The sequence below is a fragment of the Vulpes vulpes genome, chromosome 3 (assembly GCF_048418805.1).
Source record: "Vulpes vulpes isolate BD-2025 chromosome 3, VulVul3, whole genome shotgun sequence".
Lineage (NCBI taxonomy): Eukaryota > Metazoa > Chordata > Mammalia > Carnivora > Canidae > Vulpes > Vulpes vulpes.
Window position 1 is genome coordinate 112,840,151 of NC_132782.1, and position 20,656 is coordinate 112,860,806.

Below are 20,656 nucleotides of genomic sequence, written 5' to 3' on the forward strand. Positions count from 1 at the left end.
GGAAGGAAACTTTCATGTCCTCAAAGGCAAGCACCACCACTGCCTTCTTGAAGCCTCCGAATGCTCAGAACTCCCCGGCCCCGCCTCTAACTCTCTCCCAAGGCGCCTGATCGAATCCACCTAATATCGGGATGTCCTGGCGGTTTTGTCTTTTCCACCCGCTGGGAGCTCTCTGAGGGTAAGGCGTGAGTCTGAGCGCTCTTCCGAGGCGACGGGGCCTCAGCGGACGAGTTCTTTATCGGCAAATATAAGGCGCAAGGGCAGAAGGCTGGGGCCTTTCACGGTCCCTCCAGGGGGAAATGCTGGACCGGTGCCCCGAGGGGAGACCGGGTGGTGCGCCGGCCACCTACTCCCTCTGGCTCCCCAGAGGGGCGAGGCCTGGCTTGCGGCCACTCGTGGTCTTTGAGTTCGGGACGGGAGGCCACAGTTGCAGGGGAGAAGGAGGAGCCACAGCGCTCGGGGCCTTCCCAACAGAAGTCAGCTTCACACAGTCCACTCACCAGCCGCGCCATCTTAGCCACCGCGCTGCACCGGAAGCGGCTGCGCGGCAGGCCGGAACGCTCGGAAAGCCCGGCGCATGCGCAGCAGAAAGGCCTCAAGGAGCTGAGCGGAGGACGCAGGCGCGAGCTAAGGAGCGTCAAGGTCGTCTGGTTCCCGCCCTTCCACTAACCAACCGCCATTCTTCCCGAGGAATCGGCGCGTGGTAGCCGCTGGCGTCCTGTCCTCAGCCAGTCAGACTGCGGGGGGAACTCGGGCGGCGCCCTTGGCGTTTGTCCGCTCCCTGTTGCTCACTGCTCTTCTGTTGGCCGGCGCTTCCGCTGCTTGGCTTCGGCGGGTTTTCCTTCACCTCAGGTACAGGCATCGCAGCGAACGATGTCCAAGGCCCTCACGCGTTGTTGGTGTCCGGGCGCAGTGCTAGCACAGTGGGGGCACGTTCACTCTACGTAATCCTCACCACGGTCCTGTGAAGTCAGTAGTATTGCCGTTTTCATCCTCCAGAAGAGGAAACGAAGACTTTCTCCGTGACTACCGTGACGAAAGTAAGCTTTCCAACCCGGCGTTTTCTTCCTCGTGTCGTTCTTAATACTCGTGAGTACTGCAAGCCCTTCTTAGGTGAAAAAGTCTCCCCATTCCTGATTTCCGAACCACAGTCTCTTGCCAGAGAAAATAACTGTTACTTGTCTGTATATCTTTCTGTACCTTCCTGTGCAGTTTTGCCAAATCTTGAAGGTTTTCTTTCTTTCTTTCTTTTTTTTTTTTTAAGGTTTTCTTTATTTATTCCTGAGAGATAGGGAGACAGAGAGAGGCAGAGACACAGGCAGAGGGAGAAGCAGGCCCCACGCAGGGAGCCCAACGTGGGACTCTCTCCGGGGTCTCCAGGACCACGCCCTGGGCTGAAGGCAGCGCTAAACCGCTGAGCCACCCGGGCTGCCCTCTTGAAGTTTTTCTATTTCAATATTACGACCACACCTTTTAACCTGAGGTTGTTTTGTGTAGTCATGTACCACAATATATCCAATCAATCATTTCCATTTTGGTGGACATTGAAATACTTTTCTAATTTTATGTGTCTGTCTCATCGTTGATTTGGGATATTCTGAATATATTTTGAAGAGGGAGCTGATAGATTGGGATGTGGAATTTGAGGGGCGTAAAAGTGGAGACTTCTCCGTGGTCTCTCTGCCCTTATCCTGGATTGTTCATTCATCCATCATTTATGAAGACACTGGTTGCCCAGTGAAGGAGTATACTGGATCAGGGTATAAATAGAGGGAGGTGGGAAGTGAAATAGACTAATTAACCTCCCTCCAAAAGCCTCCACTTTGATTATTATTATTTTTAAAAATTTTGGTTATTTATTCATGAGAGACGCAGAGAGAGAGGCAGAGACACAGTCAGATGGAGAAGCCGACTCCATGCAGGGAGCTCTATGGGGGACTCTATCCGGGAACTCGATCCCAGGACTCCAGGATCATGCCCTTGGTGGAGGCAGGCGCTAAACCTTGGAGCCACCCAGAGATCCCTTTCATCTTGGTTATATATAACACGGGAATAGTTTCCACAAAGCACTCCCCCACACATAACCTATGTGATTTTACAGTGTTCCTGCCTGGTATTCTGTTCACTTTACAAGTAATGAAAAGGAGGGCTGAAGAGCTCAGATCCACTAGTTACCATATCCCATTTTCTTCCAGAGTACTCAGAATGCCTCTTAGCTCCTCGTGCCATAAATTGTCTAAGTTCTCTGCTGTCTCCCTAGTCAGAGACCAGTGTAACCAGACAGCTACATGGACAGCTACATGGTTAGGGAAGAGAGAGAGTGTGTACGGGAGTGAGCAGAGAGTGATTGTAGAAGAAGTCCAGTATGTTTTACTGTGCCCCTAATGCCAAGTTAGATTTAAAGTATTCTGTGTTTCAATAGGGAGATCTTCATTACTGCAAAGTGTTTAAAGATTCCCTATTTTCCTCTTATTTCCTCCCCAGTTATTTATTAATGTAACTGGTTTGGCGAGATGATATGACTGGTCAGTCTCCTTGGTAGTTATATTTCTCATCAATGAATCCAGTGTCGTTCTCGTTTTATTTATTTGTATATTTTAAAAAGTTTTTATTAATTTATTCATGAGAGACAGACAGACAGGCAGAGACACAGGCAGAGGGAGAAGCAGGCTCCATGCAGGGAGCCTGATGTGGGACTCCACCCAGGTCTCCAGGACCATGCCCTGGAATGAAGGCGGTGCTAAACCGCTGAGCCACCAGGGCTGCCCTTGTTCTGGTTTCATATATTAACTTAGGAGCTTATTAGTCTTTGCAATCCTGCTGTCTGAGAACTTCATCTACTCTAAGTGTGCTGACCAATAAAAATTCTGAACCAGCAAGTCCATGGACTTTGATAAATGCACCAAGATAATGCCAGTACTTGGGTAGTCCTGGAAACACACTTGAAATATTACTGAGTGGAAAACTGAGAAAATAGGTCATGGCTCTGGTAGTAGGTGTGTATTCATTCCCATGGCAAGTCTAGTAACATGCTGTATCGCATATGGGCGTTCTGATTCCAATACCGGAGTTCCTCAAAGTGACTCATGGTGTGCTGGCTTACTTCCAGGAATGTTAAGCCTGAGAAAATAGATCTGGAGGCAGGGGACATCCTTTATGGATAGCTTATATGCTCTTAAACTTGCTTAAGGAATCTCAGAGCATCCCATAATTCAGTAATCATACTAATAATATATTCAAATGCTGGTAACAAATTTCATGGGTGGGACTTTGGAGGAGGTAAGTTAAATAAATAGTTTTGATTGAAAGGAAAATAAAATTCTTTTTTCTCGTTAAATAGTGGATGAAGCAGGAAGTGGCATGTAGACATAAAGGACAGGGTAAACAAGATGATAGAGGATAGGAAGTATGGGTAGACAGGCTGAAATACTGAGAAGAGACTGAGATGGAGAAAGGGAATGGAAAGGGTACAGAGATGAATTGTGTGATTTTCATTGGGGATTAATCATACCTGGTTTGATTTTCTGGAATAATAGCATCACTATATAAAGTTATTGCACACGGAACTGCTTTTTATTTTATCTTTTTTGTAATTATTTTTTAAATATTTTATCTATTTAATCACGATAGAGAGAGAGAGGCAGAGACACAGGCAGAGGGAGAAGCAGGGTCCGCACAGGGAGCCCAACGCAGGATTCGATCCTGGGTCTTCAGGATCACACCCTGGGCCAAAGGCAGGCGCCAAACCGCTGCGCCACGCAGGGATCCACAAGAACTGCTTTTTAAAGTACAGAATTCTCTAGAAATACGAAGACATGTAATACTTATTACACTAAATAAATAACGTGGACGACAAACGGTGCGTTGAATTAGGTTTGTACTAAGTCAACAGCCTCTGACCGTTGATCAGATACACTCTTATCTGTAGCCCACGGGATTTTTTGTAAATAGCATAGGATATTAGAAATAACGGGTAGCCCTGGTGGTGCAGCGGTTTAGCACCGTCTGCAGCCCGGGTTGTGATCCGGGAGTCCCAGGATCAAGACCCACATCGGGCGTCCTGCATGGAGCCTGCTTCTCCCTCTGCCTGTGTCTCTGCCTCTCTCTCGCTCTCTCTGAATGAATTAAAAAAAAAAAAAAAGAAAGAAAGAAATAACACTAGCCATGTCTTAAAAGTTAGGGTTGTTGGGAACATGTCTTGGGTTTATGAGGGTTGGTACTCCTCATGTTCATTTGGCCAGAGTGAGAATGAGTAAAAGTAGATGAGAATATAAGTGATGATGGAGTTTCCCTTCTCTCAGCCAAGTGATCTTCCCTTTCCCAGCAGCCTCCTTAGTGCTCCCTTTACCTCCCTATTTCTCAGAGTGTAGATGAGAGGGTTCACCGTTGGTGTGACCACAGAGTAGAAGAGGGAAATGAATTTTCCCTGGTCCTGGTTGCTGGTCTTAGCTGGAAGGAGATACCCATAGATAGCTGAGCCATAGAAGAGCAACACCACCACCAGATGTGAGAGGCACGTATTAAAGGCCTTTCTCTGTCCTTCGACTGAGTGGATCTTCAGCACTGCCTGAGCTATGTAGCAGTAGGAGATCAGGATGACACTTAGTGGGACAGCAGTGAAGAAGGTGCAGACACCATTGAGCACAACCTCATTGAGACTCGTGTCTCCACAGGCCAGTTTGATCATGGCAGGTACCTCACACAGGAAGTTGTCCACCCTCCGGTGCCCACATAAGGGGAGCTGCAGAGTGAACGTTGACTGGATCACAGAGTTGCTCAAGCCACCCAGCCATGCAATGGCAGCCAGCAGCCAGCAGAGCCGAGGGTTCATGATGGTGGTGTAGTGCAGGGGCCGGCAAACTGCCACATAGCGGTCAAACGCCATCACCACAAGCAGGATACACTCAGTGGCCCCTAGCCAGAGGAAAACATAGAGCTGGGTCACACAGCCACCATAGCTTATGGTCTTATCTGGTCCCCATAAGTTGATCAGCATTTGGGGGACTGAGCTAGTAGTAAAAGCAAGGTCCAGGGTGGAGAGGTTGCTGAGGAAGAAGTACATGGGAGTATGGAGCCGGGCATCCAGCCAGGAAAGCAGGATAATGGTTGCGTTCCCAAGCAGAGTCAGTAAGTAAGAGAAGAGAATGACCATGAAAAAGATTATCTCCAGCTGGGGATGGTCAGATATACCCATCAGAATGAAGCCCTCCAGGAAGCTGTCGTTGGCCTCTGGCATTCTGACTGTGCTCTTTCACTTGAAGAATCTGTCCAGGGAAAACCGCTGAGAAAAAGCAAGTAAGAAGAAGGTATTAGATAAGGCTGCTCTGCATCAGAGAGGGTCTGATAGTTTTCTGGGCATCATATTTAGGTACCAATTTAATGTTTGTGACTACAAATATTGACTGCAATCCCCGACCACTGTCTCACATGAGTGGAAACTTGACCCCTGGGGATCCCTGGGTGGCGCAGCGGTTTGGCGCCTGTCTTTGGCCCAGGGCGCGATCCTGGAGACCCGGGATCGAGTCCCACGTCGGGCTCCCGGTGCTTGGAGCCTGCTTCTCCCCTTGCCTGTGTCTCTGCCTCTCTCTCTCTCTCTCTCTCTCTCTCTCATGAATAAATTTTAAAAAAAATCTTTAAAAAAAAAAAAAAAGAAACTTGACCCCTTCCAGTGTGAACTGTGAACTGTTGCTGCAATGAAAGAAGTGCCTTATGAAGAACAAAAGGATTAGGGATCTTCAGTTCAGCAAAGTGGTTACGACAGGGTAGAGGGAGTTGACCATTGGAATTACATGTAGAAAGTCTTAAAGTACACATTTACCAAGCCAAAGTTTTGATATGTTCATGGGTGGAAGTAGACCCACTATATTTGGAAAAGCTCTCCAGAAGTTTCTGATAAACATTTCCCCATCTCTGCCAAATCCCTCCCCTCCCAGGTGAAAACTAGTGACCTACAAAGATGGAATTATGGAAGAATATGATGAGTCAATTAAATTATGGCAAAAAGTGAAAGGAGAATATATACTTATCAACTACAGAAGATACAAACATGTAAGTTAAGACGAGGTAAAAAAAAATAAGACGAGGTAAAATAAGGATAAATAAAACTTCACATAAACCTATTAAGTTTAGTTGGAACAGGCTAAAGAAATAAATAGCAGTTATCCAAAGGGGGTTAAAATGCTTAATGGGTACCGATTATTAGTAAAAGACTGGATGATTTCAGAGGGATCCTTGATGCTTTGAGTTATACGACCACCATCCCCAGTATAAACTGTAGAGTAATTCTAACATCTCACAAATATTAGATCTTGTTGATTAGGGCCAATAGCATCCTTCTATCAATCCAGGTCAGGGATGATAAGGATTTCACAGGATGTTTCAACCTTCCTTCAACCTCTACCTTATACCTCAAGTGGAATTAGCTTTATCCTTTTCATTTAAAACTTAATGGAGCTGAGGAACTGAGCTACCATCTGATAGTGAGACCATTTCAGTTCAGAAGGTTTTTCTGAAATCCATCTCATACCTCCAGTAGTAGAAGTGTTTTTCCTCTTGTATCCATGTAGGAGGAAGAAACAGGCAGACACTGCCCATCACCCTCCTTTTTTTTGTTTGTTTTATTTATTCATGAGAGACACAGAGAAGTCAGAGACATAGGCAGAGAGAGAAGCAGGCTCCATGGAGGGAGCCTGATGTGGGACTTGATCCTGGGAGTCCAGGATCACACCACCCATATTCTTCCATTAACTGTCTGGTAATTGGGTTCTTGATGCTTTGTGGCAGGTTAGGGATGCCAGAATGTCTTTCAGACGGTGCTCTATGCATATGGAATGGGTTTTACCCAGGAACAAACCAACCAAAACAGAAAAGGAAAAGCGGTACCCAGAGTGGGAAGCTATCAACTTTGGTCACCAGACGGTTCAGAAGGAAATGCCAGAACAGCCAGATTCTTGGCCTGAGCTTGACAAACTCCCCAAGGCAGCAGGACTGTAGCCTCAGGGTTATATTCAGCAACTCAGCTGCTCTTCAGGGTGTTTTCCTCCCTCAAAGGGTCTCTTCCCTTGGTTCTTACTTCTCCCATAATTTGGGAATGTTAAATTGATGCAGCACTACTTGCATTTTAAGAGGAACCTAGAGAGAATATGGAATGCAAAGGGCACGCCACTTATGGGGCAATTTTTCCAGGGGCATGCCGAGGTAGGGGCTGTTTGGTTACAGAATGAGTTTCGGGAATGGCTCATATGATGATGGGTAGATGGTTTCCATCTTGGCCTGGCTGTGAATTTGGTTTGAATGTTCAGGATATTGAGAAAAGCAGCCACGACTTGTGTCCCAATAAGAATCCCGAATATTGTAATTGTCCACCTTCACCCAGTTTTCTGCCTGCTTCTCCTCTCAATTTCGCAACTGTGAACTGACTACTCGTGGATTAGGTGTCACAGCTGGACTTGGGCTGGGCTGCCTCCTATCATCAAAATTGCCCCTGAGCTCCCAGTTCTCAGCATCCAAGCTTTGCTTTAATAATAGCCTGAGGAAATTAAAGGGGAAGGGAATCATCAAAAGCAAGGAAACAAGCCCAATTCTAAATTCCCAATCCTGGTAGAGAAGTTTTGAGATATGTTTTAAATATTTCATTTATCTGGGAGATGGTTGGCAGTGATATACTAGAGAGCTCAGTTTGTGCCGGACTCTGCACGGAAGTTCCAAGTTAATCTTTCTTGAGCTCATGGTCAGAATGGGAAATGGGGTTTTCGGTGGAGAGTAAGATTGAGGCAGTATGGCAGACGAGAACCACAACACAAACTGTGTAGATGAAAGAGTCTGAGGTGAAATACGGACAAAATCTCTCCAGTCGGAAAGTGTAAGGTATTTGATCAGGTGAACAGGAATTTTATCCCCAAAGCTCAGAATTCGAGATTTAGAGATAAACGAGTTTTAATCTTAAAAGAGGTAAAATAGGACCAGTAAACCAAACGGTAACATAGTTCAAACTAAAGTTTCGGAAATAGTTACACCAAAGAGGCATCACAGTTAAGAAAAAAATACTTAAATTTAAGAAACGCCTGGGTGGCTCAGCATTTGAGCGTTTGGCATTGGCTCAGGAGGTGATTCCAGGATTGAATCCTACATCGGGCTCCTTGTACAGAGTCTGCTTCTCCCTCTGCCTGTGTCTCTGCCTCTCTCTCTGTGTTTCATAAATAAATAAAATCTTTTTAAAACATTTAAGATAAACTTATAAAGAGAAATTAAGGGAATAAATGCTGTCTGGAGGGGACTTTAACTTTTGAAGTTAAAGTCAGGGAAGACAATCACACTCCCTTAAAATTTGTTTCTGATGCTACTATTAGAACAAAAATCCTGGCTGCATGGACCTGAGTGTGGCTCAAGTGGCAGCAGTTGTAATGAGCATAGGATCTCATCAAGGGCTAAATGTATGGTGGCATATCACATAGGTATACAAACTGAACACCACAAACTCAGAATGGAAATGGCTGGGTAGCATGGTATTCCAGGAGTAGCTCTCCAGGCTACATCTCTCTGCAAGCTGACAGCAGTTTGCCATGGGTGTCACCAAGGGAAAGCAGAGTGTTTGACATGAGGGCCAGGAGGGCCGCTCTCTGCCATGCAGTGCCCAGGCAGTTTCCTAGTGGAAAGTCTTACCTCATTTTCCTGATGGCTTAAGAGACATGGAGCATGTGCTGATTTTTACAGAGGAGGGAGCAGGATGAAATAGTTCCCATGGAGAATGGCCATACATTCCTTCTTTTAACAAGTGATTAAAGCAGGCGTGGTTTTGTTTTCTCTTCTCTTCCAGTTAAGGTCTTCACAATCCTGAGGGGATTTTATTTTTTTTTTAATATATATTTATTTATTTATTTATTTATTTATTTATTTATTTATTTATTTATTTATGATAGACACACATACAGAGAGAGAGAGAGAGAGAGAGGCAGAGACACAGGCAGAAGGAGAAGCAGGCTCCATGCTGGGAGCCTGACTACTGAGGGCATTTTAAAGATGTGTCCATGCACAGCAGGTGCTCTCTTTATTTGTGAAAAGCAAAATGGGTTTAAGTTAAAAGCAAGAGAAATTATGACTGCACATTTTGAGATTTCAGCACGATAAAACCCGGGTAACTGAGAGGAAGGTGTGCCTAGAAATTTGTGTGCCTGAGGGCTATACCCAAGTCTTCCCAGACCTCCTTCTGTTGAGGACACTGTTCCTAGGACTGGAGTGCATGCTAAAGAATTTTGTTTCTCTATTCTCATCAGACTAAGACCTTCCCAGCTCCTCTCCTGGATCATCACACAAATGACTTTGTTAAAGAGTCCGTCATTTGTAGCTTTACAATTTCTCTTCATGGTTCAAATAGATTTGCTTCCTGTCTCTTCTCACAGCTGATGGAGAAGGTCACAGATGGGCTTGGGGCTCTAAGGCCATGTCACCTCCAACCCTTCTGCGGGAAGATTGCAAAATCACCTCTAAAAAGCCATACATTTCACACTCTCTTTTCTCTCTCCTTTCCCCATGTTTGTTCCCCCTTTGCCTCTCATATACCTCAAGTCTCTATTAATGAAAGTGTTCAGATTGTTCAGGGAAATATACCTTTGGCTTCAGGAAGCTGCTGAATCCATCACACCATCCCTGGTGGACCACGAAGGAGAGAGAGAGGAATTAGTGAGGAGACTGAACTGTGCAGTGTCTCCTCAACCCACTAGTTGGGAGCACAGGCTTTTATCTCTGGGGCTGGCGCTGGCCATCTGAGGAGCACTGGATCTGCCTCCTGGAAGCCCGACTGGCTCTGGCTCATTCTACAGAGCCCAAGGGGTCACACTGGTTCCCCATAGATAATTGGCACAAAGCATTTGTGTGGCCACCACATGGGGAAAAGGCTGTCCCCGAAGAACCCACTCCATCTTTCACCTCAGTCCCGCCCCAAAGACACACTACTAATTGAATAGTAGTAAGAATAACCACATTCCTTAACTAATTACCAGTGATACATATTTTTATCCTGCTCAAGGTACATTCGTATGATCTAACTCAATTCTTAAATGCTTTCTGGGGCACCCGGCTGGCTCAGTTGGAGCATAGGACTCCTGATCTCAGGGTTGTGCGTTCAAGAGTCCCACTTTGGGTGTAGAGATTGCTTAAAAAGAAAATCTTTAAAACGCTTTCTATGGCAGTTGGAGCAGTGGTCTTATCCTCACTATGTAGTTGGGTAAATTGAGCATGAAGTGGTTATATGACATGCTTAGTGTTAAACAGCAGTCAGCCCAGTGTTTGTTTCCTCACTGGGCATAAATCAGCCACCCTGTGCAGAAGCAGTGAATATTTTTGACTCATCATCTGGGAGATGTCATCCTTGAGAGTTTTGCGGGAGGGAAGGAGGAGAAGGAATTCCCACTAACTCTGGCTGTAACATAAACCAGGAATGCGTGAGCCTTAGACACTGACACCATGCTGTGTGAAGAGCAATCACTTACAAATGCTACAAATAACTACATAAAAGGCGACTGGCAATGTCATCAGGCAATTATATGTTATGGAGATAAATTACCCCCCCCCCCAAAAAAAAACTGCTGAGTTACAAACCTTGTCATTCAAAGGACTTGTTACTGAGGGGACATCGTGTGCCAGGTGGTGGTGGGGTCCGACCAGAAGCAATATCGGCATGGGCCCTGTTGACTGGGGCTCCCCTCCCTGTAGGTCTGTCTCTGTATATGTCTCATAGTCATTAGCTCTCCTTGCTGGCTTGTGCCGGACGCTGTGCCCAGCAGTTTACAAACATCACGATGACCTCATCAGGTAGGTATTATTCCTGCTGTACATGAAACTAAGGCTCGGAGTCATTACATAACTCGTCCAAGGCAAAGAGCTAGGATATGGTAGAAAAATCAAAGACTCTCAATGAACACAAATGGGGAATTCAGTAAATGATGGCACGTCTGTGGAACACTACCCAAGCTGTCTTTGGACTCTGTAATATTTCTCGTTTTGATTTAATTGAATCTTATTTTATTTACTTTTCCAGTTTATTCCCCATCCCCCCTCTCATTCTGCTCCACACCCATAGACACCTAGTGTGTCTCCTGTGGTTGACATGTTTAAGTGAGTGGGTCTAATTGTACCCTTGTAAAACATCATGTATCTTATACAGGTAAATGTTTTAAATTGACATCCATGGTATTTGCTGTAGACTTCATTATATTTACGTTTTAACCTCTCTTTTTTCAGGTGTTTCATTTATGTTGTACTTTTTATTATGTATGTATATTTTTAGATTTTATGTATTTATTCTGGAGAGACACAGAGAGAGGCAGAGACACAGAGGGAGAAGCAGGCTTCTTGAAGGGAATCCAACGTGAGACTCCATCTAGGGACTCTGGGATCACACCGTGAGCCAAAGGCAGATGCTCAACTACGGAGCCCACCCAGGCGTCCCTCGTTGATGTTTAGAAGGATAGGGAGCCTGGTTCTCCCTCTGCCTATGTCTCTTCCTCTCTCTCTGAGTCTCTCATGAATAAGTAAATAAAATCTTAAAAGAAAAAGATACAACCATGTTGCTATGTACCCACTTGCTTTAGTATTTTCTTTTTTTTTTTTTTGCTTTAGTATTTTCATACTGAATACACATCTATCATGTTTTTTCATTCATAGGGATGAATATATAGCCTGTCTTAGTTTCCCACTACCACAGACAATGCGGCAATGATCATTCGTGTAACATTTCCCCTTATGGACTGCATTAGTGTCTATCACAGATATGTATGTATGTATGAATGTAGATGTGTTCTAGCTGGAGATTTCTGGGCAAATGGGATATACATATGAGCACTCTCTGATTCTGCCAATGGGTTGATGCAATTTACAACTCCCAACAGCTAGAAATGAAGGTTTCTGATTTCCCCTCGTCCTAGCCCACACCTAGTATAATCACATCTTTTAACGTATGCCAATCTGATGGGTATAAAATGGTATCTCAGTGTGGTCTGCATTTTTGTGGTTACTAGTGAGGTTAAACATTTTCACAGATATATTGGCTTTTTAAAATTCTTATTCTGTAAGTTGTATTTTCATATCCTCTGCCTGCTTTTAGTTTTTCTGCATGTTGGTTTATTTGCAGTAGTTCTTAGTCTATTCTAGATAAACTAGACATTATAATATTTTAGACATTATAATATTTTCCCTGTAATCTATGCTGACTTCCTTTGAACAAAAATCCTTAATTCTGATATAATCCAATTAATACATTTTCTGCCTTAAGGTCGATTTATGCTTTTAAAAATTCTTCCAAACTCTAATATTACAAACATCCTCTTTTATTCTCTTCAGATAGCTTTATCTTTCACATTTAAGTTTTTAATTCTTTGGGATTTCATCATTATATGTGGTATGAGGTAGTAATCTAAATTATTGCATTTTTTAAAAGGAGGTTAATTTCCTTCACACAAAACAAATTCAGAGATAGACAATCAGGATCTAGTGTGGTATCAGGTCAACAATCACCAACTCCAGTTCCTTCTACCTTCCCACTCCACCATCCTCATCAGTGACTTCTCTCCTCCAGGCCATCTATAGTCTAAGATGGTGGCAGGTGCTCCAGTCATCTTTTCCACACTGCTACAAGGAAGGTGGAAGATGTTTTTGCTGCTGCTTTTTTTTTTTTTTTTTTTTTTTTTTTTTGCTTCTTTTGGGAAGCTGTCCTAGAAGTTCTATCAAATAGCTTCCCTTACATTTTATTGATGAGGATTTAGATATAAGAACATCTAATTGCACAGGAGGCTGGGAAATGTAGTCTTTATCTGGAAACAAACGTCACATTACCATCACATCATACTACATTAGGCAGTCTCAACAATGTAAGTTTTGTAATACTAAAAAATGGGGAGTGGATATTAAGTAGTCGAGTGGTAGTCCCTGCCACAAAAAGATTACTAACTTGCTCTCAAATGGCTTTCTCTATTGCTTGGATAAATACAACAAGAATGAATTCCTTTACAATTAAAAATATCCAAATAAAAAGGACTTTGAGTGTCTTTCAAGTTTTTACTGAGGTAAGATTCACAAGTTTAATCATCTTAAGGGTTAAATCCAGTGACTTTTATTATATTCACAGGTTTACAATCATTGCCTCTGTCTAGTTTCAGAATATTTTCATCATCCCAAAAGAGTATCCCAAAAGTAGTTATTCCCCATTCTACCTTCGTCCCCATCCTCTTCCATTCACTTATCTCCTTTCTATGTGGAATTTCTATCTCCTATTACAGATATTTTATATATAAGGAATCATATACTATATGTCCTTTTGAGTCTGGCTTCTTTGATTCAGCATAACGTTCATCCATGTTGTATGTATCAGTACTAAATTCCTTTTTATGGATTAATAATATTCCAATGTATAAATATACTGCATCTTGTTTATCCATTCATCAATTGCTGAACACTTGGGTGGGATATACCTTTTAGCTATTATAAATAGTGCTGTTATGGGCAGCCCTGGTGGCGCAGCGGTTTAGCGCTGCCTGCAGCCTGGGGTGTGATCCTGGAGACCCACATCAGGCTTCCTGCATGGAACCTGCTTCTCCCTCTGCCTGTGTTTCTGCCTCTCTCTCTCTCTCTGAATAAATAAATAAATCTTTAAAAAAATAAATAGTGCTGTTACGAACATTCATGTATGAGTTTTCGTTTGGAAACATGTTTCTAATTCCTTTAGGTATAACAGGGGTAGAATAATTGGCTCTTGTGGTAATTTCCATAGAGGTTGTACCTTTTTAGAGTCCAACCAGAAATGCGTCAGGATTCCAGTTTCTCCATATTTGGCCAATACTTGTTATTTTCCCTTAAAAAACATAGCAAATATAGTGGGTGAGGTGCGGTATTTCATTGTGGTTTTGATTTTCATTTCAACCATGTCTAATGATATGAAGGCATCAGTTCATGTTCTTATTGACCATACATGTATCTTCTTTGGAGAAATGTCTACTCAAGTCCTTTGTCTATTTTTAAAGTGGATGGTGTTTTTGTGGTTGAGTTGTAAGAGTTCTTTTTTTTAAATAATTTATTTTTTATTGGTGTTCAATTTGCCAACATACAGAATAACACCCAATGCTCATCCCGTCAAGTGCCCTCCTCATTGCCCGTCACCCATTCACCCCCACCCCCCGCCCTCCTCCCCCTCCACCACCCCTAGTTCGTTTCCCAGAGGTAGGAGTCTTTGTGTTATGTTCCGTCTCCCTTTCTGATATTTCCTACCCATTTCTTCTCCCTTCCCCTCTATTCCCTTTCACTATTATTTATATTCCCCAAATGAATGAGACCATATAATGTTTGTCCTTCTCTGATTGACTTATTTCACTCAGCATAATACCCTCCAGTTCCATCCACGTTGAAGCAAATGGCAGGTATTTGTCGTTTCTAATGGCTGAGTAATATTCCATCGTATACATAAACCACATCTTCTTTATCCATTCATCTTTTGATGGACACTGAGGCTCCTTCCACAGTTTGGCTATTGTGGACATTGCTGCTAGAAACATCGGGGTGCAGGTGTCCCGGCGTTTCATTGCATCTGTATATTTGGGGTAAATCCCCAACAGTGCAATTGCTGGGCAGATCTGTTTTTAACATTTTGAGGAACCTCCACACAGTTTTCCAGAGTGGCTGCACCATTTCACATTCCCACCAACAGTGTAAGAGGGTTCCCTTTTCTCTGCATCCTCTCCAACATTTGTGGTTTCCTGCCTTGTTAATTTTCCCCATTCTCACTGGTGTGAGGTGATATCTCATTGTGGTTTGGATTCGTATTTCCCTGATGGCAAGTGATGCAGAGCATTTTCTCATGTGCGTGTTGGCCATGTCTATGTCTTCCTCTGTGAGATTTCTGTTCATGTCTTTTGCCCATTTCATGATTGGATTGTTTGTTTCTTTGGTGTTGAGTTTAATAAGTTCTTTATAGATCTTGGAAATGAGCCCTTTATCTGATACGTCATTTGCAAATATCTTCTCCCATTCTGTAGGCTGTCCTTTAGTTTTGTTGACTGTATCCTTTGCTGTGCAAAAGCTTCTTATCTTGATGAAGTCCCAATAGTTCATTTTTGCTTTTGTTTCTTTTGCCTTCGTGGATGTATCTTGCAAGAAGTTACTTGTGGCCGAGTTCAAAAAGGGTGTCGTCTGTGTTCTCCTCTAGGATTTTGATGGACTCTTGTCTCACATTTAGAGCTTTCATCCATTTTGAGTTTATCTTTGTGTATGGTGCAAGGGAGTGGTCAGTTTCATTCTTCTGCATGTGGATGTCCAATTTTCCCAGCACCATTTATTGAAGAGACTGTCTTTCTTCCAATGGATAGTCTTTCCTCTGTTACCGAATATTAGTTGACCATAAACTTGAGGGTCCACTTCTGGATTCTCTATTCTGTTCCATTGATCTATGTGTCTGATTTTGTGCCAGTACCACACTGTCTTGATGACCACAGCTTTTTAGTACAACCTGAAATCTGGCATTGTGATGCCCCCAGCTGTGGTTTTCTTTTTTAAAATTCCCCTGGCTATTCAGGGTCTTTTCTGATTCCACAAATCTTAAAATAATTTGTTCTATCTCTGAAGAAAGTCCATGTTTTTTTTTTTAAACCCAATGTTTCCTTTTTTTTCTTTCTTCTTTTTAAAATATTTTATTTATGATGAGAGAGAGAGAGAGAGAGAGAGAGAGAGAGAGAGAGAGAGAGAGGCAGAGACATAGGCAGAGGGAGAAGCAGGCTCCATGCACCAGGAGTCCGATGTGGGATTCGATCCCGGGTCGCGCCCTGGGCCAAAGGCAGGCGCTAAACCGCTGCGCCACCCAGGCATCCCTAATCCATGGTATTTTGATAGGGATTGCATTAAACGTTTAAATTGCCCTGGGTAACATTGACATTTTCACAATATTAATTCTGCCAATCCATGAGCATGGAATGTTTTTCCATCTCTTTGTGTCTTCCTCAATTTCTTTCAGAAGTATTCTATAGTTTTTAGGGTATAGATCCTTTACCTCTTTGGTTAGGTTTATTCCTGGGTATCTTATGCTTTTGGGTGCAATTGTAAATGGGATTGACTCCTTAATTTCTCTTTCTTCAGTCTCATTGTTAGTGTATGGAAATGCCACTGACTTCTGGGCATTGATTTTGTATCCTGCCACGCTGCCAAACTGCTGTATGAGCTCTAGCAATCTTGGGGTGGAGGCTTTTGGGTTTTCTATGTAGAGTATCATGTCATCGGCGAAGAGGGAGAGTTTGACTTCTTCTTTGCCAATTCGAATGCCTTTAATGTCTTTTTGTTGTCTGTCTGATTGCTGAGGCTAGGACTTCCATTACTATGTTGAATAGCAGTGGTGAGAGTGGACATCCCTGTCTTGGTCCTGATCTTCGGAGAAAGGCTCCCAGTGCTTCCCCATTGAGAATGATATTTGCTGTGGGCTTTTTGTAGATGGCTTTTAAGATGTTGAGGAATGTTCCCTCTATCCCTACACTCTGAGTTTTGATCAGGAATGGATGCTGTATTTTGTCAAACGCTTTCTCTGCATCCAATGAGTGGATCATATGGTTCTTGGTTTTTCTCTTGCTGATATGATGAATCACATTGATTGAGTTTGGATGTAAAGTTCTGTAGATATCTGTAGATATCTGTGAAATCCATCTGGTCCAGTGTATCATTTAAAGCTCTCGTTTTTTTGGAGATGTTGTGTTTAGAAGACCTATGGAGTGTAGAAAGCGCTAGATTGAATTCACCAAGTATAAGTGTATTATTATCTAAGTACTTCTTCACTTTGGTTATTAATGGATTGATATATTTGGCAGCTCCCACATTCGGGGCATATATATTGATGATTGTTAAGTCCTCTTGTTGGATAGATCCTTAAGTATGATATAGTGTCCCTCTTCATCTCTCACTACAGTCTTTGGGGTAAATTTTAGTTTATCTGATATAGGGATGGCTACCCCTGCTTTCTCTTGAGGACCATTTGAATGGTAAAAGGTTCTCCAACCTTTTATTTTCAGGCTGTAGGTGTCCTTCTGTCTAAAATGAGTCTCTTGTAGACAGCAAATAGATGGGTCCTGCTTTTTTATCCAGTCTGAAACCCTGCGTGTAAGAGTTCTTTATATGTTTTGGACACTAGATCCTTATCACACATATGATTCAGCGAAATTTTCTCTCATTTTGTGGATTTCTTTTTTTTTCATTTTGTGGGTTTCATTTCACTTCTTAAATAGTGTCCTTTGAAGCGCAAGAGATTTTATTTTGATAAATTCAATTTATTTTTTTCTTTTGCTGCCTTCGGTTTTGGTTTCATATCTAAGAATCCATTGCCAAATCCAAGGTCATGAAGACTTACCCTCATATTTTAAGAGTTGTATAGAGCCAGCTCTTATATTTAGGTCTCTTACTCAGTTTGAGTTAATTTTTGTATATAGTGTGAAGTACACAGTCTGACTGTCATGTCCACGTACTGTTTTCTCAGGACCATTTGTTGACAGTGCTATTCTTTCTCCATTGAATGGTCTTGGCACAGTTGTCAAAAATCAATTCACCATAGGTGTATAGCATATTCCTGGACTCTCATTTTACTCTCAACTGATACATGTATGTTTATTTTCGTGCCAGTACCACAATGTTTTCGTTAGTATACCTTTGTAGTCATTTTTGAAACTGAAAGTAGTGAGTCCTCCAACTGTGTTCTTTTTTGAGATCGTTTCAGCCACTCACGGTCCTTTGCAATTCCATATTAATTTTAGGATGCACTTTTCCATTTCTATAAAGAGGCAGTTGGTATTTTGACAGGGATTGCGTTAAATCTGTCAATTGCTTTGGGGAGTATGGTCACTTTAAAAACATTAAGTCTTACGTTCCATGAACGTAGGATGTCCTTCTGTTTATCTTGGTCTTCTTTAACTGCTTTTAGCCATATTTTACCTTGTTAGTGTATAACTGTTGCATCATCTTGGTGAAATTTTTCTCTGAATATTTTCTTTTTGAAATATTATAAATGGAATTGTTTTCCTCATTTCCTTTTCAGATTGTTCATTGCTAAGATATAGAAACACAGCTGATTTTGTACCTTGATCTTACATCCTGCAACATTTTTTAAAGATTTTATTTATTTATTCACGAGAGACAGAGAGAGAGAGGCAGAGACATAGGCAGAGGGAGTAGCAGGCTCCCTGTGGGGAGTCTGATGGGGGACTGGATCCTAGGACCCTTGTATCACGCCCTGAGCCAAAGGCAGACGCTCAGCCACTGAGCCACCCAGGGGTCCCCACGTCCTGCAACTTTGTTGAATTGTTTATTAACTTTAATAGTTGCCTCTTTGTAGCGATTCTTTAGAATTTTCTCTATATAAGATCATGTCATCTGTGAATAAGAGATTGGTTTGCATCTTCCTTTCCAATTGGGAAATGAACAAAACTAATTAAAGAAAAATTCTATGGTAGGACAATATTTACATAAAACTTAAATATGCAAAATAATGCTGTATATCGTTTATTGATACTTGCATGCAGTTACATAATGCTTCAATAAAACCAGGATTTCTGGGCATATTATGCTTTAATTATTTAATTTCCTTAAAAACCTCACAAGGTGGGCTTTCTTTTACTTCCATTTTACAAAACAGAAGACAGAAATCTAGACATTAAGTAAATTGCTCAAGGCCACAGAGGTAGTAAGAAGTGGAGCTGGATTATGAACACAGGTGATCGAATTCCTGAGTCCCTGCTCTGAACTACCAAAAAAATCATAATGAATACCAAACCATGATAGTGTTTAACTCTGGAGAAGAAAGGAAAGGAATAAGAATGGGAAATGGCACCCATGATCTTCAGTTGCACTTGTTAGATTGTGTTTAAATTGGGTAGTAGTTGCACAGGTGTTCATTGTATTAGTATACTCAGGTTTTTTTTCTTTTTTAATGTATATTCTTTTATTTCAGAGTTTAAAATTTATGAGGAAACAGTTAAGTATCTCCTGCAAGCAGTTGGAAATAGAGACACAAGACAGAAACTAAGCCCTGGCATGGCTCAGAATGAAAAGTGAAATACAAAAAATATAAAATACAAATTCAAGAAGGAAAATGAAAGAGACACTGTAGAAATAGTGTAAGCAACAAGAGCAATAAATATGAAAATCTCGATGAAGTTATTAAGTTTCTCGAGAAAGATAAACCATCAAAATCGGGACATGACAGAAAATAGACTGATAACCACTGAAGAAGTTGACCGAGTAAATGGTAATTTCCTCCCAAAACAACTCTAGGCTTTCAATTCCCTCATTTGCTGTCCTTCAAGACTGTCTTGGCTATTCTTGACCATTTGCTCTTTCACTTAAATTTTTAAATCAGCCTTTTCACATTTCAAAATAAATCTTGTTATTATTGTGAATAGAACTGCATTGAATTTGTAAATTAACCGAGAAGAATTGTCTCTGTGAATTTAAGTTATCCTACCCACGACGAAAGCTGTTATTTAAGTCTTCTTTAATGTCTTTTAATTAAGACATCTTTTTTTCTGTAAAGATCTTACACATCTTTTGTTAGATGAATCATTGAATAACTTACTTTGGGGGTGTAAATTTTTTTTTTTTAATTTTTATTTATTTATGATAGTCACAGAGAGAGAGAGAGAGAGGCAGAGACACAGGCAGAGGGAGAAGCAGGCTCCATGCACCGGGAGCCTGACGTGGGATTCGATCCCGGGTCTCCAAGATCGCGCCCTGGGCCAAAGGCAGGCGCCAAACCGCTGCGCCACCCAGGGATCCCACGGGGGTGTAACTTTATAAATTACATGTTCTAATTTTGTTGGTATATAGGAATGTAATTGATTTATACATTGATCTCCTATCCAGCAAGATACTAAACTTATTTATTCTCTTGGATTCTCTGTATAACTGTAGGCAGTTACACAGTGTGTGAATAATAATAAATTTATTTGTATTTCCAGTAAAGGTGATTTTTTTCTTTTAAGAATTTTAACACATGTATAGATTTGTGTAATAATTGCCATACTCAGGACAGAGAATAGTTTAATCACCCCCATCCAATCGACTTCCTGCTATTCCTTTGTACTCACCCCAACAATGCATTAACCCAGGCCACTGCTGATCTGCTCTCCATCCCTATAGGGATGAAAATATCATATAAATTGTTTTTCTGATAATACCATGTAAGTGGAATCATATTGTATATAACCATTTGAACTACTATTATGCTTTTGAGATTCATCCAAGTTGCTGTGTGTATCAAAAGTTCGTTCCTTTTTATTCCTGAGTAATACTCTGTTATATGAAGGTGCCACAGTTTGTCATTCATCTGTTGTTGTTTCCAGTTTATGGTGATTATGAAGGGAGCTTCTATAAATATTTGTGTTTTGGTTTTTGTGGGAGCATGTCTTTATATCCTCTAGGGCAGATACACGGGAGTGGGGTTTCTGGATCATACTGTAAGTAAATTGCCAAGTGATGTTCCAGGAGGGTTGTATTGGAGTTCTGGATGGTTCAGTTGGTTAAGCATCTGACTCTTGATCTTGTTGTGCCCAAGATTGCAAATCTGAGAAACCACCAAGGAGCCACCACCAATGCAAATACACAAGGGTTTATTAACAAGCTGGAGCCTGGGTCCAAGTATACCCAA

At 41.9% G+C, this 20,656-nt stretch overlaps 1 protein-coding gene across 1 annotated transcript; it reads right to left on the bottom strand.

Moving 5' to 3' along the window:
* Positions 1 to 4,297: 4,297 nt before the first annotated feature.
* LOC140598093 (olfactory receptor 2C1) lies at positions 4,298 to 5,344 on the bottom strand. Its single transcript, XM_072751443.1, has one exon. It carries the CDS (start codon positions 5,234 to 5,236, stop codon positions 4,298 to 4,300), a length of 939 nt encoding a protein of 312 aa, XP_072607544.1. The 5' UTR covers positions 5,237 to 5,344.
* Between the last annotated feature and the right edge of the window lie 15,312 nt (positions 5,345 to 20,656).